The following is an 18100-nucleotide window of genomic DNA, read 5'->3' on the forward strand; positions in this document are numbered from 1 at the left end:
TGGTCATGAGAGTCGGTCGCTACGATCCCATCTGCAGGTACGCCGGTGGCAGCGTCAGCCTGCTACGTCCTGATATGGTGGGTCTCTACTCGGGCGCAGGTGACGGCATGGTCCTGCGTTGTAGCTAATTGTTGAGATGGAGCCGGGGATCTTGGATTTTCATGTCTGGTGGCAACGACGGGTATGTTTTGCTGACTGATTATGCCGCCACATATGAGGACGGTGCGGGGCTACCGCTGTGTCTTGACTTGGTATTTTGCAGTGTCTGTGACCTTCATCCTTCATTTTCCATTGCAATGCGCCGAGGCATCCTTCGTTGTTCGGAGCTGTTGGTGGAGACAAATTCTTGTCACGGCTCGACTGTGTGCTTGTCACGGCTATACATGTGGTTGTTGGGATTATGAAAAGTGATGGCGAAAACACAAGATAACTTTGATTTGGTGGTGCTTCTTAAGCTCGGGTGAAAATACAAGGTCTGGCCCTTGTTGGTTATATATGCCAATGACATGTTTTTTGTGTTGTTATCTTGTTGAATGAATTGCTCGAAATTGTTCTTAAGGATGAAAACTCATGATCTGGCCTTGAGTGGTTGGATCCGGCAACGGCGGTGCTTGAACTTTGTTCCCTTTCTGAAGGCGCTATTGTTGAAGAGTCCTTCTCATTGTACCGATGATGTCAAAAGATGGTTGATGCAATTTACCAATTCTTTTTTTAGGGGAATGTTTCCTTTTATTTTGAACTATTAGCTGCATTTGCTATATACTTATTTTCAAATAAAAGGACTCGCTAATCCGCTCTCCTTCGGAAGCTTCTGTAATGGTGGACCATATTGCCCCTCTCCTTTAACAGCCATATTGCCCATTCGTCGACACCATTATCGTAGGTATGGCTCTCTCGGAACACATCTGTTCGTTGTACATTGCCAAGCAGACAACCTAAGCTAGTTGGTCTCTGATTGGATGGCACTCCCACATGGCCACAGTTTAGTCATGTCAAGTGGATGCACTGAATCCTTTTTTTCTCTTGGATTCTTGATTCCTAGTAAAGCCACATGCTCCGGGTCCAATTCAAAGAACCTTCCAAAACAAAGTACTCCCTTGTAAAGCAATATAAAAGTGTTTAGATAACTACTTCTTATATTTGTTTACAGATGAAGTACAAGGTACATTCTTACTCTGTCATGGACATTTTTTTGCGAAAACGATCAGATATGTTATAAAAGTTCATCGGAAGTACTCTCTCCGTTTCTAAATATAAGTTTTTTCAGAGATTTCAGTGTGAATTAGATACGGATGTATATAGACGGATTTTAGAGTGAGATTCACTCATTTCGCTTCGTATGTAGTCCATATTAATCTTCTAAAAAGACTTATATTTAGGAATGGAGGGAGTACATCTTAAACATAAAAAAGTACAACGAGATTCTTACACCACTACTCTCAGAACGAGCCGTCGACGCGCCGCCGTCACCGCTCCCACCGGAGCCGCTTGACCTTGTCAATGACAACTGGAAAGTCTTCATGCACATGCCCACCAGTGCACTGGAATCGCAGTCGTCGTTGTTGAACCCTTGCATAGATCTGAAGTATCTGACACCAAATTTCGATACATGACGAGAAACTCTAACCTCACCACCCCAAGAAGACGACAAGAATCTACATTGGAGCTCCGTCGAGTACATCCAAACGGATGAATTCGAGGAGTATCGAAGCCCCGAAGACAAACTCGAAGTAGAAGAGCCGCCATCCGCCCGAGCATCACACTTGTGAGGACTAAAAACCCTAACCTAAACTACTAACGGGAGGGGTGAGGAGGCATCGAGATTCTCCTCCCCGATACTGCCACCGGAGTGGCAGGGAGAGGGGAGGCGTATCCACAGGCTCGTCGGTGAAGTCTGGAGGAAAAAGTTTGACCTAGCCGCCTAGGATTAGGGAAGGAAACGAAAGGGACACGTCCTGTCATGGATTTTCTGGGCGGGGAAATGAGCGAACTGGAAATTCAGTTTGCATCGTGTGAATATTGTAATTTATAATGTTCATAAGCTAGCATGCAATGGCACGAAGTTTTCTTTTTATCACAAAAGGGCATGAAGTTAGATGTATAACTTTCACACAGAAAAAGATGTCTATATAAACAAGCATATTTCAGCCCGCATTCTACTTTTTGTAGTTGCTGACCTTGAAAAATAATAATGAGCTGTACTCTGAAAATGCTAAATGGAGGATGAGCTCCATGGAGCTCTTCTAAAAAGAAATTCAAAAATCACATTTTGAAGTTCTGAAAAAATCTAAAAAAAATCAGACACGTTCATACGGATGTATGTTACATGTGTGTCAAATTTGAAGATGGTATATATTATGGTGAGAGCTACACAAAAAAGACAAAATCATGATTCTAAAAATGGTGAACAATATAAGGACTGTTCACTATTAAAAATGCACGAATTATCATCTCAAAATGCCCTACTCGATGTACTCATCTCAATCTTGTCAAAGCCCTATTATAATGCTACGTTGTCTGGCCAATGGCAAGTGGACTACTCAGTTAATGGAAGTCCATTAGTTTGTATACCCATATATGAAGGTTCCCCGCAAAGAGAAAAAAGCCATATATGAAAAAAAAGAGAGAGGGGGGGGGGGGGGGGGGGGGGTGATTGTTCAGATGTTCTATGTTTGTGTTAAACTCAAAGGGAAAAACAATGTAAGTCAGCCAAGCCCAATAGCCAAACTTGTGATAATTCTCATATCTGGAAAGAGAGTTAACTGAATCAGTTAACTTCTTGATTATCCGGAAGAAAAAAATGTTTTGGCTTGCATGCAGTGAAACCATTTTTTTACCAGTCCAATGCTAGCCCAATACTTATCCTACTCGTTGACCTTGGAGATGGTAGCAGCCTACAATGCAATCTATCATTTGAAGTGCAGATGAGACTAGTACTATTTCTCAAGTCGTACTATCATGCAAAGGAATCTTCCTGGAACTAGCTAGATTTCTGGGGGCTCATGTGGATCTGTCTGTCTGGCACAGATCTCTCTGCATTTTCTATGCATCTGATTCTTGTTCTCCAAGAACGGAACATACTTTGGTGCTTAATCACACTCTATTGCCTGCATTTAGACTAGGAACCCATGCAAATGCAATGTTTTGTTGCCATTCCAACACTGAATTTAGACCCACTGCTGGAAAGGAGATCCAAGAACCTTTTCAGGTCAGTTTACAGGTGCAGCAATATACGAAAATGTGACTTGTCATAGCATGAGGAGATCACACAATCCGTTAAGAATTCAACGCTATCCTGTTTCAGAGAAGTTTCTGAGGACATAGATTCTCCACGCACTTACAGTGGAAACAAGGGTCGGTAACAAATTTCCAATGATAATAATACTCTTAACTACTCGATGAACCTTGTAGGTTGGACACAACAGACAACCCACCTGCACAGATAGAAAATGAAAATAAAAGGAAATAGCAGCAGAGAGAGGTTGCACATCATCTTGAACATTTTCCAGTTCAAATCGCTTCGTCAGATCAGTGGAACGAACTGCGGTGAATGTATTCGCCTTCGTAGCAAAATCACAAAAGGTACAAGACTGTAAGCGGAACTGTGTTCTACCTTCTCGGTGCACAGGGAGCACATCCCGTATGCTATGCTAAGATATAAAATAAAAATAAAAAAAAACACTGGAGCTAATTGTTTCATTCCATTTCGATTTTGTATACAACTGAGTACCTGCCTGTCATGTCTGAATCTCCTTTGTCGGTCTTGCAGAATGCAATTTTTGAGCTTCGCAACAGCATATGCAAAAAAATCTCGGTATAACTTGATTGAGGATCTCTCATATCACAGCATGCTAATCTCTTATAACTTCCTTGGTCTACTTCAGGATTCTCCAGCTATTCTCTAAAAAAAACTTGCCATGCCGTGGACATAATAATAAGAATCATGTTTCCTCTGGCTCTGGCTCTGCCTCTGCCTGTGCCTGTGCTTCAACCACTGCCTCTGGCTCTGCCTCCGCCTGCGCCGCCGCCTCTGCCTCTGCCTCTGCCCCTGCTTCTGCCTCAGTGTGTGGCTCTGGCATTGGGATCCTCTCGAAGCAGGCAAGAAACTCTGTGTTCCCTTCTGCGCCCTTCAGCGGAGACTCGATCCAGCCCCCATTGCGAAATCCAAACTGCTCAACGCCTGAAATTATCCTATCTAACACCTGTAATGAATCGATTGAATAGGTTGGTCTACTTCAGGTAAAAGAAAACAACAAACAAACACTACATGCATGGGATCCTATCTCAGGATAGTCTGATATTCCAAGGCGAAGTTTTTCTTATTTGGAAGTGTACTATTTGCTGGTGGATTTCAAGGGAGAAAAACAGGAATCCATCGTAATCAAGCAGAAGATTTGTGGTAGCCTTGGCCAAGGGGAAATCACAAAAAGGAATGACAAATAATCCATGAAAAGCTCAATGTCATTAGTAAGGCACAAAACAGGATACGCAACAGAAGTAAACCAGAAAGAAAAATATCAATTTCTTACCTCCTTATGAACCAGAGGGTCTCGAATAATCCCACCTTTTCCTACCTGAACAGGATAAAAACAGATACGGTGGCTTGTGCATCAGTATTACTGTACTTTTCCATATGATGATCAACTGAAAAGTTATTAAGAAACCTAAGAGGAAACTTGTTTTATACCTGAGATCTACGAGCTTCAAACTGAGGTTTGATAAGTGTTATCAATGTTGAGTCTGTCTTCATTACTTTGACCACTGCAGGCATAACCTAGAATCCACAGATAGTATAACTAAATACTGGACAACATGTGTGTTACAGTAATTTCTTTAAGCTGACAGTGAAGGCCCTTACGCATGCAAAATATTGGAGAGCATGAAAAACAGAAGCACAATACCGAAGAACGTAAAAAACGGCACAAAAAGAATTGCAAAGGGGTGTACACCTCGTTATTACCAGTTTACCACAGAACCGCCTTCTTCCTAATGCATGCATTTTACTATTTTGATCAGTGAAGCTGAACTAGTGTCCCTAAATGCAAACTAAAACCTTACAGCTACAATGCATACACCAACACAATTAAGCTGGTCCTCTATCAGTTGATTGGGTTGCGTCACATGAACTTGATTTTACAGCATGCTGATTTACATCACACTAACCATGTGGAGAAAGCATATCAAAAGGTAATCTCATGCATAGAAGCACAATTAAGGAACAGAGCAACAAATCAGAAACAGCCTAGCGCACTCCTTCATTAACTGTAATGAATTACGAGCATATGATAAGGCCACTGTAAATGTATCATAACCATGTGCACAGCAAATCATACCACAAGAATTGAGATGAATGATAGGTCCAACGTCACCAGGTCAACCAGTTGTGGCAGCTTAGTAAGATGTCTCAAGTTTGTACGTTCAATTACTGAGACATTTTCATGCACACGAATTTTTTCAGCCACCTGAAAATAAGTAGAGCATATTGAGATTTAAATAGTTATGCTGCTCCAATAGGTAGCAACCAAACTCACTGACAAAATAAAGCAGAGGAGCTGGATAAAAAATGGACATCTCAATGAGTAATGTAACCTGTCCATAGCCAACATCAACACCGTACACATGTGATGCCCCATGCTGAAGTAAACAGTCGGTAAAACCACCTGTAGACAGCCCTGAATCAAGGGCTATCTTTCCATCACAGTCAACTCCAAATTCTTTGATAGCTGCCTCAAGCTTATGCCCAGCCCTGAATTAGGTCACAACAAATGATACGATTATGAACCTGATGCTGCTATTACATTTTTATAGGATAATGAACCTAAATATAAAGCTAATTATTTAGAGCATCACCTACATACATATTTCGGGATTTCAGCCTTGATTTCTATGACTGACTTGTCAGATACTTGTGTTCCAGCTTTGTTCACGACCCTTCCGTTTACATGGACCTTACCTAGAGCATTCACAAGGTTGAGTATATAAGGTTAAAAGGTCACATCTGAAAGGGTAAGTGCCTAAATAATTCCAGAAATTGCTTGCACATATCAAATGTGGCAGTAGCATGAGAAGCACATACAAGTATATAACCTAATGCAATAGGGAAGTTCAAGTGCCGCGAATTTGAACTTTCGCCCAACCAATTCAACAAAACCTATATTAACACACTAGAGGCGATACCAATGTAGACATGCAGGAGACAGACGACTAGATGGCTAATAAGGCATAGTTTTTACTAGCAGAAGGAATAAGGAAGCCCTAGTTGGCTCCAATTAAGGGATATAATCCCTGTCATCTTAAAGTTAGGAATAGTACCATTCAAATTAGGAAGTTGTCAGTTAGAGATAAGGTATCCTTAGCCTGGGCCTTAAGCCAATTAGAGATAAGATATTTGGTTTGTTAGTCCTCTGTAAAGAACCATGCTGCTAACCGTCCAGGAGGATGAGATTCAAAGTCAGTGCGACAACATGCTATGCAAAGCATCAAACACCATGGCAACTCGGAGCTTTACTTGGTCCATATTGTCAAGAAGCAACAATGAGTCATGGACATCCGTATTTATGTAGCACTCAACGACATAATTGTCAAGGACAAAATCCCGATGCCCATGGCGGACGAACTCCTTGATGAGTTTAATGGCCACAGGTATAATCCCGTTCATACACACCTGCCGGACATCAAGAAGACAGTGTTTCAGGTGCATCATGGCTATTTCACGTTTTTTTTTCTCGAGCATGCCGCTCGGCTTGAACCAACACGCAAGCCTCCTGTGACGTTTTTTTTCTTGTTCATGCCGTTCGGCTTGAACCAAAACGCAAGCCTCCTGTGCACCAGTGATGTTGCAACTCACCATTTAGACCAGTGCACAAACAAGTCAAATCTACCTTCGTTTCAGAAGTGCACCTTTTCTTTCAGTGTTTGCTAATCTAGTTTCACCAGTATATGAGCAAGAGTAGCCATTCACAAGGGCCAGGCTCATTCTTTCCAGATTTCGTTCAGCATGAGAAGCTAATAGCATGCCATATGTTTCGGTTTATATGGCATGCTCTGAGTTTGCTTCTTGAAGCATAGGTTATTAAAACGTAAAGTACCCAATTAATTTATGCAAGTATGTAAGTGTAGGTTATGAAGATTCAAATGCACAAGAAAATTGTGTGGGAAAACTAACCCTGAAGAATCCATGACTGGATGTACGTTCTACTGTATTGTTGATACCTCTCAAGGCACGCCTCATCCAATCGCTTTTTCCTGAGTGAGAAGAACAAAAAATATATAATAGTTGAACAATATATTCCAAAGAGATTGAAGATCATCATCCTACCGACACCCATTTGTACCATAACTGCATCCCTCTTATATATGAATAAACTGAGATAACCATCACATCAATAAGATGCGAAAATGAAGTTGCCAGGTAATAAATGACACAAGAGTAACTAGAGGCTGAAACTGGTGTATCTTATTGTATTACTACATACCCACCTTGCAATCTAGTATGAAAATGTTGCTGCAACGGCGTGCTTATTATTGATGTTCCGAATATACTAGCATCACAATCAATCATCCTAGACAAGAACAGAGATAAGGAACATGAATGAGGCATACACCAGTACCACACATGATACCATTGCCAACTGTTAATCAATCTACAAGGCACTGGCAGTTATTCCCTAGCACTGAAATGAGAAATCTTGAAATAAGGAGGAAAAACATAGAAAAGCTGGGAGCTTACTTCTTTGGGGGCTGGATTTTCTGGGATTTGACAGCCGCCAAGTTCCTGGACGGAAAGCAGCAGGTCGGCCGGACTCCAACCAGCCTAACTGTGGAAGAAAAGAGCACCTGGTTGATTAAACGACGGAACGATAATACTCCCCAGAAGAAACATTTGCAACAGCTCAAGTAATATTTGAGGGATGGGTGCTCTAACTTCATGAATACAGAGAAATTTCATGGAAGGCAGCAAACGAAGAAGACGGGCAAAACATTGCGGCGGCGGAGCTCTGGTCTGGTGTATGCAAAACGAAAAAAGGAAAAGAAAAAGGATAGAGAAGAAGATTCAGGAGGGGGAGGGAGCTCCTACGCTGGTGGAGCCGTAGCCGGCAGGCCATCATCGCCGCCTCCTTCTTCTCGACCGCGGACCCTAATCTCGGATTCTGCGGCCGCGCCGACGACGACTGGGGCTGGGAGAGATGCAAAGCGCCAAAGCCGCCAAGACCAAAGGAGTGGGATAGGGTTTGATGCTGGTTTGGCGGGGCCCACGTGACAGCGGGACGGCGAAGCGCACGCTCTCTTGTTCCCACCGCACCTACGGCAGCCGCGCACGCTCGTATTGATGCATGCCACGGTGCGTCGGCTGCAGTCATCGCAGCAGTGCAGGTGCAACGCTGGCGCACCTACGTCAGGGCCGGCCGTCCGCAGTCCGCACCCGCAATTACCCTTTTCTGAAACTCGGCACGAAATGAACCGGATCTGAAAATATTTTCACAGAATGACCTTTTTTTTCATGACGCCTGAACCTGAAATGTCATTCTAGATGGCATTGACCCTTTTGTCGAGGTAGCTGCCGCGCCAATCAAGTATGGCGCCTCAGGCCAGGAGCATGGCACCCCCAGCCCGGGGCGTCGTGTAAAAGGGTCATTTCATGAATTTTGTGCAGATTCGATTTATTTGTTGCTTTAGTTTTAGAAAAGGGTCAAAATTTTCCATTTTCACCAAATTTGTTGGGTACCATATGCAAATCATCGTACAATTTCTGCACATCATCAAAGGACGAACCCCCAACTCTTTTTTTTTGTTTTGCGAGTAGGACGAACCCCAACTCAATAAAAAAAATCACAGGACAAACCCTTTCATTTTATATGGAACTGAACTGGGTAGGAGCAAACTTCAGGTTTCTTTCAGAAATGAAACCAATGGAAGAAACCTCAAGGCGCCTCAGGACCCAATGCATGCCTGTCAAGAGAACAAACCATGCCGTGTGGGTGTGTTCTTCCAAGAACCTCAAGGACGCAGATACTGAATTTTAGACAAACAAGTTTATGAAGGATTGTGATGTTCTTCCAAGAATATCCGCAGATACTGAATTTTAGACAAACAAGTTTATGAAGGACTCTGATGTTCTTCCAAGAATATCCGCAGATACTGAATTTTAGAGAAACAAGTTTATGAAGGACTGTGATGTTCTTCCAAGAATATCAGAATATCAGAACACCGTAAACTCCAGATTACTGCTTTCTGATGCGTACTTGTTCAGAAGAATTACATGTCGAATGCCACCCAGCCAGTGGCTGCTGCCATACGCCCATACTCATGTTACTCTGAACTGTGAGCTCACTGGGTTCTAAAATGAACCAGGAGTGATTATATTCCAGAAACAAATGTTCATCTGCCAACAATAATATTTACATGCGCTGCCGAAAAAAGATAAAGATGAACTCATATCTTGAAAATAAGTATACAAGGCTGGGAGGGGCAAACACAAGATCCCAAAATCATGTGCTTCCTCCTGACATAAACTAACTAGTACTCCCTCCGTAAACTAATATAAGAGCATTTAGATCACTATTTTAGTTATCTAAACGCTCTTATATTAGTTTACAGAGGGAGTAGTACGCAACATCTGAACAAGGATATAACCCTCTAACCTCATGTTTCAAACAAGCCATTCTTGTACAAGAGAGTCCAATCCGAGTCATCGGACGAGACGAGCTCGAATCCTTCTGCTCTCATAGACTCTGCCACTTGAACAGAGTTTGGAGTGGCCTTGCTACTGTCATAATTTAATCCACCGTCACTGCAACCAAACTCGACGGAGCCGAAGCCAGATTGCTTGCTATCCTCCTGCAGGCAACAAGCACTGCCTGGCTGCAAAGCTGTATCGGGCAACGCCTCGACATTGCCCGGGATAAGTGGTCCATCTTCATCATCAGACAACCATTGGCAGCAATCCAGATCACCCATATCAAATATTCTGCTGACTAGCCCTTCTCGCCAAGATATCCAAGCCTCGGTTGATGCCGGCTTCCAGAAACTTGCCTCCTTCCCCTTCAATTCTGTGTCACAGGGAGATCTCTTGAAAGAGCTCAGGTCTATGGATTCCAGAGGTGTCGAAGCACCAGCAAACTGGAAGCTGAGCTCAGGCAATGTAGCAGGCAGGGCACCATCTTCATCATTTTGATCATAATCAGCATCCCCGGGCCTTGGGGACAAACTCATCATCTCGAGGCATTCTACCACTGGGTCCATCCTCGTTAGTGGGCGACTGCTAACCCTCGCTAACCCTAAGCACTTGCCTGTGCTGCCATTTTCAGACCATGACTCGCCAGAGATCCGTGTCGGATCTGTTGCCGAATCGTTGCCATAGCTGCTGCCCAGTCCTCGCTGGGCACACAAGGAGCTTAGCCTAGAGGAATGCGATGATGCCCTCTTCACAATAAGCGAGAAGGGGCTAATGCTGTCACCAGTGCTCGGTGTCCTCTGCACCGGAAGGAATCCGGACGATGGTGTCGTTTCGGACAATTCCGACGCCGGCGTGTCAAAATCCAGCAGACCTCCAAGGACCGGCGAACCCAACAGCCCCGGGGAGAGTTCCCAGAATGCGTCCTCCGATGAGCATTTGGGCAGGAAGATCTCGTCGTCGAACAAACACGTGGCACCTTCATCGCGTGGAGATGACAGCCAGATGACTGACGCCTCCTTTCCGCATTTCGTCGAACACGTACCGGCCTCGCCCGATGGCGAGGACAGCCAGTGGATCGACGCCCGGGACGGCTCACAGTCGAGCTCCTCGCTGGTGCCCTCGCCGGCGATGTCAAGGATGCCCCTCGCCCGGCATTTGCGCCGGTCGCGGACGCCTGGCACGACGTGGTGCCCGGCCGCGAAGCACGCCGGCGTCGCGGCGCCGCCGGCCAGCACCTCCGGCGAGATCGAAGCGTGGATCGGGGGCGTCGCTCCGGAGGACGGATTGGACCCCGCGTCCGCCTTCCTCTCTGGCGTCAGGGCCTCGAGGTGATCCTCCTGCTGCTGCTGCCTCCTCGCCTGCCCCTGCTGCTTCTTCTCCGGCTCCACCCTCCTGATCCGACAACCGATCGGCTCGTCCCTCCGTCTTCTGGGGTCACGATCCGCCCCCTGCTCCGCCTTGGCCCTCCACTCCTGATCCGGCAGATGGCCAGCGGCCGCCACGCGCCTCTTGGCCTCCGCCCGGGGCGCCGGGCCGGACGCGGGGGTCCTCGGGGTGGACGCGCACCGCGGCTTGGAGCCCGAGGCGGAGGAGAGGAGGAAGCGGAAGCATCCGGCCCGCGCGGCGGAGGCGTCCCCGGAGTTGAGGTCCGACAGGGGGCTGCGGCGGCGCTGCGCCGCGGCGCCGGGGTTCTTGGGCCTGGGCGCGGTGGCCGGGGAAGGGGTGGGCGAAGGGGGGGCCCTCCTCGGCTGGGACGTGGAGGAGGGTGCCTTGGAGGATGGCCTGGGCATGGCGGCGGCGAGGACGGCGGTGGGCAGGGCGCGCGGCGGCGAGGGGGGATGGAATGTGGTTAATGGGGCGATGTCATCGGGGTTTGGACAGGAGGAGAGAGCCGTTGGAGGAGAGGGGGGGGGGGGTATCGAGATCTGCGTCCGTAAACTGAGCCCTCGAAGCATTCAATTTGTTTTGCTGTAACGGCGATTGGGCCGATGACGGCGCATCGATTATTATTTTTATTATTTGTAGTAGTAAATTATTGTTGTACTATACTTATTCTCACACTAATACTATACTATCGCATGATTTATCTACGAGTATTTAATATTATATACTTCCTCCATAAAGAAATGTATGATCCAAAAGATCACTAATATACGGTGATCTAAAAAAATCTCATACTCTCTCCGTCCGAAAAAGTTTGTCTCAAGCTTGTCTTTCAAATGGATGTATCTAGCACTAACTTAGTGTTAGATATATTCATTTGATGGACAAGTTTTTTTAAGACGGAGAGAGTATTTCTTTATAGATGTGTACTTATGCACATTATATTGCTTTCAACAATATCAGCCTCTACTATACTAAAGTTAATACAACATGAAGATTAAATTTGACACATCTAATGATATTGATTCTGTATTGGGCATGTTGATGTTTTTCTCCAAAAAATTGGTCAACTTTTATGAAGTTTGACTTCAGACAAAGTTTTTTTCTCAGACGGAGGGAGTATTTCTTTACAAATGTGTACTTATGTACATTATATTGCTTTCAAACAATATCAGCATCTACTATACTAAAGTTAATACAACATGAAAATTATATTTGACGCATCTAATGATATTGATTCTGTATTGAGAATGTTGATGTTTTTCTCCATAAAATTGGTCAACCTTTATAAAGTTTGACTTTAGACAAATCTCATATGCGGAGTAGAAAGGACCAAAGAGAGTATCAATGATGTACTCCATTCACCGCATCACCAACAATTTGAAAATAACTTTAATTACGATTAATCTTGCAAATAACATTCATTGTATTAATTACATTTAATTTCATAATGGCGAGGTATCAACTCAAACAAGTACCATGAAGCAAGTCATATTTTGGGTGAGAAAATTTCTTATATATTTATTCATAATGCCATGGCAGTAAAAGAACACAGAAACAATAAAAATCACATTCATATCCATAGACCATCTAGGCTATATTGACTTTCGCAATCATACAACTAAGTAAATTTAATCCGCCAACTAACTAGCTAATAACTCGATGAGTAATAATAATCTAAGTACCAGCAAAAAAAGTTGTAGAAACATACCAACGTGGAATTTAGTCTAAAAGATGTTGCCACGAGAAAGTTAAAGTTGAAAGAGGTGCTTTAGGAGATAAAACATTTTTAATTCAAATTTAAGATCTTTGTTGATATCAAGCCGCCAAAAGAAAATAAAAAACTTTGTTGATATCATGTTTATGTGCATCGTTGCATGCAATAGAAGAATAAGTTGCTCGGGGGCGTCTCTCCAGAGGACGGGTTGGACCCCGCGTTCGCCTTCCTCTTCGGCGTCACGGCCTCGAGGTGCTCCTCCTGCTGCTGCCTCCTCGCCAGCCCCTGCTGCTTCTTCTCCGGCTCCACCCTCCTGATCCGACAACCGATCGGCTCGTCCCTCCTTCTTCCGGGTTCATGATCCCGCCACTGCTCTGCCTTGGCCCTCGACGCCTGATCCGGCAGGCGGCCAACACCCACCGCGCGCCTCTTGGCCTCCGCCCGGGGCATCAGGCCGGACGCGGGTGTCCTCGGGGTGGACGCGCACCGCGGCTTGGAGCCCGAGGCGGAGGAGAGGAGGAAGCGAAAGCGGAAGCATCTGGCCCGCGCGGCGGAGGCGTCCCCGGAGTTGAGGTCCGACAGGGGGCTACGGCGGCACGGCGCTGGGGTTCTTGGGCCTGGGCACGATGGCCGGGGAAGGGGTGGGTGAAGGGGAGGCCCTCCTCGGCTGGGACGTGGATGAGGGTGTCTTGGAGGATGGCCTGGGCATGGCGGCGACGGCGGTGGGCAAGCGGGCGGCGGCGATGGAGGATGGAATGGGGTTAGTGAGGCGATGTCATCGGGGTTTGGACAGGAGGAGAGAGCCGTTGGAGGGAGGAGGGGGGAGGGGTGTCGAGATCTACGTCCGTAAACTGAGTCCTCGAAGTTTTCAATTTGCTGTAACGATGATTGGGCCGATGCCGACGCATTGACTATTTTTTGATTATTTGTAGTAGTAGTAAATTATTATTGTACTATATTTTCCTCACATTAATACTATACTCCATTTACCTATGAGTATTTAATATTATATACTTCCTCCATAAAGAAATGTGTGATCCAAAAGATCACTAATATATAATGATCTAAAAAAATATCGTACTCCCTCCGTCCGAAAAAGTTTGTCTCGAGCTTGTCTCTCAAATGGATGTATTTAGCACTAACTTGGTGCTAGATATATTCATTTGATGGACAAGTTTTTCTTCAGAGGGAGGGAGTATTTCTTTATAGATGTGTACTTATGTACATTATATTGCTTTCAACAATATCAGCATCTACTATACTAAAGTTAATACAACATGAAAATTAAATTTGACGCATCTAATGATATTGATTCTGTATTGGGCATGTTGATGTTTTTCTTCATAAAATCGGTCAACCTTTATGAAGTTTGACTTCAGACAAAGTTTTTTTCAGACGGAGGGAGTATTTCTTTACATATGTGTACTTATGTACATTATATTGCTTTCAAACAATATCAGCATCTACTATACTAAAGGTAATACAGCATGAAAATTAAATTTGACGCATCTAACGATATTGATTCTGTATTGAGAATGTGTTGGGGAACGTAGTATTTCAAAAAAAATCCTACGAACACGCAAGATCTATCTAGGAGAAGCATAGCAGCGAGCGGGGAGAGTGTATCCGCGTACCCTCGTAGACCGAAAGCGGAAGTGTTTAGTAACGCGGTTGATGTAGTCAAACGTCTTCGCGATCCAACCGATCAAGTACCGAACGCACAGCACCTCCGCGATCTGCACACGTTCAGCTCGGTGATGTCCCTCGTACTCTTGATCCAGCTGAGGCCGAGGGTGAGTTCCGTCAGCAGGACGGCGTGTTGACGGGGATGATGAAGTTGTCGATGCAGGGCTTCACCTAAGCACTACTACAATATGACCGAGGTGTAAAACTGTGGAGGGGGGCACCGTGTTGGGGAACGTAGTATTTCAAAATTTTACCTACGATCACGCAAGATCTATCTAGGAGAAGCATAGCAACGAGCGGGGAGAGTGTGTCCACGCACCCTCGTAGACCAAAAGCGGAAGCGTTAAGTAACGCGGTTGATGTAGTCGAACGTCTTCGCGATCCAACCGATCAAGTACCAAACGCACGACACCTCCGCGATCTGCACACGTTCAGCTCGGTGACGTCCCTCGAACTCTACATCCAGCTGAGGCCGAGGGAGAGTTTTGTCAGCACGATGGCGTGCTGACGGTGATGATGAAGTTACCAACGCAGGGCTTTGCCTAAGCATTACGACAATATGACCGAGATGGAAAACTATGGAGGGGGGCACCGCACACGGCTAAGATATCAACTTATGTGTCTATGGGGTGCCCCCCTCCCCCGTATATAAAGGAGCGCAGGAGGGGGCCGGCCAGTCCCATGGGGTGCGCCCCAAGGGGGGGAACCTACTCCTACTAGGAGTAGGTTCCCCCCCTTTCCTAGTCCAACTAGGAGTGGAAGGAAAGGGAAGAGGGAGAGAAGGAAAGGGGGGCCAGCCCCCCTCCCCAATTCGGATTGGGCTTGGGGGGGCGCCCCTGTTGGGGAACACAGTAATTTCAAAAATATTCCTACACACATGCAAGATCTATCATGGTGATGCATAGCAATGAGAGGGGAAGAGTGTTGTCCACGTACCCTCGTAGACCATAAGCGGAAGCATTACGACAACGCGGTTGATGTAGTCGTACGTCTTCACGATCCGACCGATCCTAGTACCGAAAGTACGGCACCTCCCCGATCTGCACACGTTCAGCTCGGTGACGTCCCATGAACTCTAGATCTAGCTGAGTGTTGAGGGAGAGTTTCGTCAGCATGATGGCGTGATGACGGTGATGATGAAGCTACCAGAACAGGGCTTCGCCTAAGCACTGCAACGATATGACCGAGGTGGATTATGGTGGAGGGCGGCACCGCACATGGCTAAGGGATCAATGATCAACTTGTGTGTTCTAGGGTGCCCCCATGCCCCCATATATAAAGGAGCAAGGGGGGAGGCCGGCCGGCCCTTGGGGCGCGCCAAGGAGGGGAGGAGTCCTCCTCCTAGTAGGAGCAGGACTCCCCCTTTCCTAGTCCAACTAGGAGGAGGAAGGGGAAGGAAGGAGAGGAGAAGGGAGAAGGAAAGGGGGGCACCGCCCCCTTCCCTAGTCCAATTCGGACTAGAGGGGAGGGGCGCATGGCCCTATCTTGGTCGGCCCTCTCTCTCTCTCCACTAAGGCCCATGTCGCCCATTAGTTCCGCGGGGGGGGGGGGGTGTTACGGTAACCCTCCGGCACTACGGTTTTCTCCGAAATCACCCGTAACATTTCCGGTGTCCGAATATAGCCGTCCAATATATCAATCTTTATGTCTCGACCATTTTGAGACTCCTCGTCATGTCCGTGATCACATCCGGGACTCCGAACTATCTTCGGTACATCAAAACACATAAACTCATAATACCGATCGTCACCGAACGTTAAGCGTGCGGAACCTACGGGTTTGGGAACTATGTAGACATGACTGAGACACGTCTCCGGTCAATAGCCAATAGCGGAACCTACATGTTCATATTGGCTCCCACATATTCTACAAAGATCTTTATCGGTCAAACCGCATAACGATATATGTTGTACCCTTTGTCATCGGTATGTTATTTGCCCGAGATTCGATCGTCGGTATCTCAATACCTAGTTCAATCTCATTATCGACAAGTCTCTTTACTCGTTTCTGTAATGCATCATCCCATAACTAACGGATTAGTTACATTGCTTGCAAGGCTTATAGTGATGTGCATTACCGAGAGGGCCCAGAGATACCTCTCTGATACTCGGAGTGACAAATCCTAATCTTGATCTATGCCAACTCAACAAACACCATCGGAGACACCTGTAGAGCATATTTATAGTCACCCAGTTACGTTGTGACATTTCATAGCACACTAAGTGTTCCTCCGGTATTCGGGAGCTGCATGATCTCATAGTCATAGGAACATGTATAAGTTATGGAGAAAGGAATAGCAACAAACTAAATGATCATCATGCTAAGCTAACGGATGGGTCAAGTCATTGGAGAATGATGTGATCCCGTTAATCAAATGACAACTCATGTCTATTGATACGTCTCCAACGTATCTATAATTTTTGATTGCTCCATTCCATATTATCTACTGTTTTGGGCAATATTTGGGCTTTATTATCCACTTTTATATTATTTTTGGGACTAACCTATTAACCGGAGGCCCAGCCCAGATTTGCTGTTTTATGCCTATTTCAGTGTTTCAAAGAAAAGGAATATCAGACGGAGTCGAAACGGAACGAAATCAACTGGAGAAGTTATTTTTGGAAGGAAACCCACCTAATGGACTTGGACCCCATGTCAGAAGATACGGGAGGTGCTCACGAGGGTGGGGGCGCGCCCACCCCCCTAGGGCGCGCGCCCCCTGCCTCGTGGGGCCCCCGTAGCTCCACCGACGTACCTCCTGCACCCATATATACCTACGTAACCTAAAACTTCCAGAACAGAGATTAGATCGGGAGTTCCGCCGCCAGAAGCCTTTCGCCGGTATCATACACCCACCATATACCATCCTCAAAACAGCCACCATACCTACCTATTATGGCATTTCCATAGCCATTCCGAGATATATTGCCATGCAACTTTCCACCGTTTCGTTAATTATGACACGCTCCATCATTGTCATATTGCTTTGCATGATCATGTAGTTGACATCGTATTTGTGGCAAAGCCACCGTTCATAATTCTTTCATACATGTCACTCATGCATCATTGCACATCCCGGTACACTGCCGGAGGCATTCACATAGAGTCATATTTTTTTCTAAGTATCGAGTTGTAATTGTTGAATTGTAAGAAAAATAAAAGTGTGATGATCATCATTATTAGAGCATTGTCCTAGTGAGGAAAGGATGATGGAGACTATGATTCCCCCACAAGTCGGGATGAGACTCCGGACGAAAAAATAAATAAATAAATAAAAAGAGGCCAAAGAAGCCCAAATAAAAAAAGAGAAAAAAAGAGGCCATAAAAAAAGAGAAAGGCCCAAATAAAAAAATAAAAAATGAGAGAAAAGAGAGAAGGGGCAATGCTACTACCCTTTTACCACACTTGTGCTTCAAAGTAGCACCATGATCTTCATGACAGAGTCTCCTATGTTGTCACATTCATATACTACTGGGAATCTTTCATTATAGAACTTGGCTTGTATATTCCAATGATGGGCTTCCTCAAATTGCCCTAGGTCTTCATGAGCAAGCAAGTTGGATGCACACCCACTTAGTTTCTTTTGTTGAGCTTTCATATACTTATAGCTCTAGTGCATCCGTTGCATGGCAATCCCT

General features: G+C 45.6%; 2 protein-coding genes across 2 annotated transcripts; both read right to left on the reverse strand.

The window, feature by feature from the left end:
- Nucleotides 1-3526: 3526 nt before the first annotated feature.
- On the reverse strand, nucleotides 3527-8315 carry LOC123086774 (hemolysin A). The gene is made up of 9 exons (XM_044508566.1): nucleotides 8078-8315; nucleotides 7730-7817; nucleotides 7166-7245; nucleotides 5851-5953; nucleotides 5590-5746; nucleotides 5334-5462; nucleotides 4688-4774; nucleotides 4530-4574; nucleotides 3527-4202 (listed from the first exon to the last, which is right to left on the reverse strand). The coding sequence occupies exons 1-9, from the start codon at nucleotides 8106-8108 to the stop codon at nucleotides 3942-3944; spliced, it is 981 nt and encodes a 326-aa protein (XP_044364501.1). The 5' UTR covers nucleotides 8109-8315; the 3' UTR covers nucleotides 3527-3941.
- Nucleotides 8316-9416: 1101 nt separating this feature from the next.
- On the reverse strand, nucleotides 9417-11631 carry LOC123083890 (uncharacterized). Its single transcript, XM_044505768.1, has one exon. The coding sequence runs from the start codon at nucleotides 11629-11631 to the stop codon at nucleotides 9643-9645; it is 1989 nt and encodes a 662-aa protein (XP_044361703.1). The 3' UTR covers nucleotides 9417-9642.
- Between the last annotated feature and the right edge of the window lie 6469 nt (nucleotides 11632-18100).

The sequence above is a fragment of the Triticum aestivum genome, chromosome 4A, assembly GCF_018294505.1.
Source record: "Triticum aestivum cultivar Chinese Spring chromosome 4A, IWGSC CS RefSeq v2.1, whole genome shotgun sequence".
Lineage (NCBI taxonomy): Eukaryota > Viridiplantae > Streptophyta > Magnoliopsida > Poales > Poaceae > Triticum > Triticum aestivum.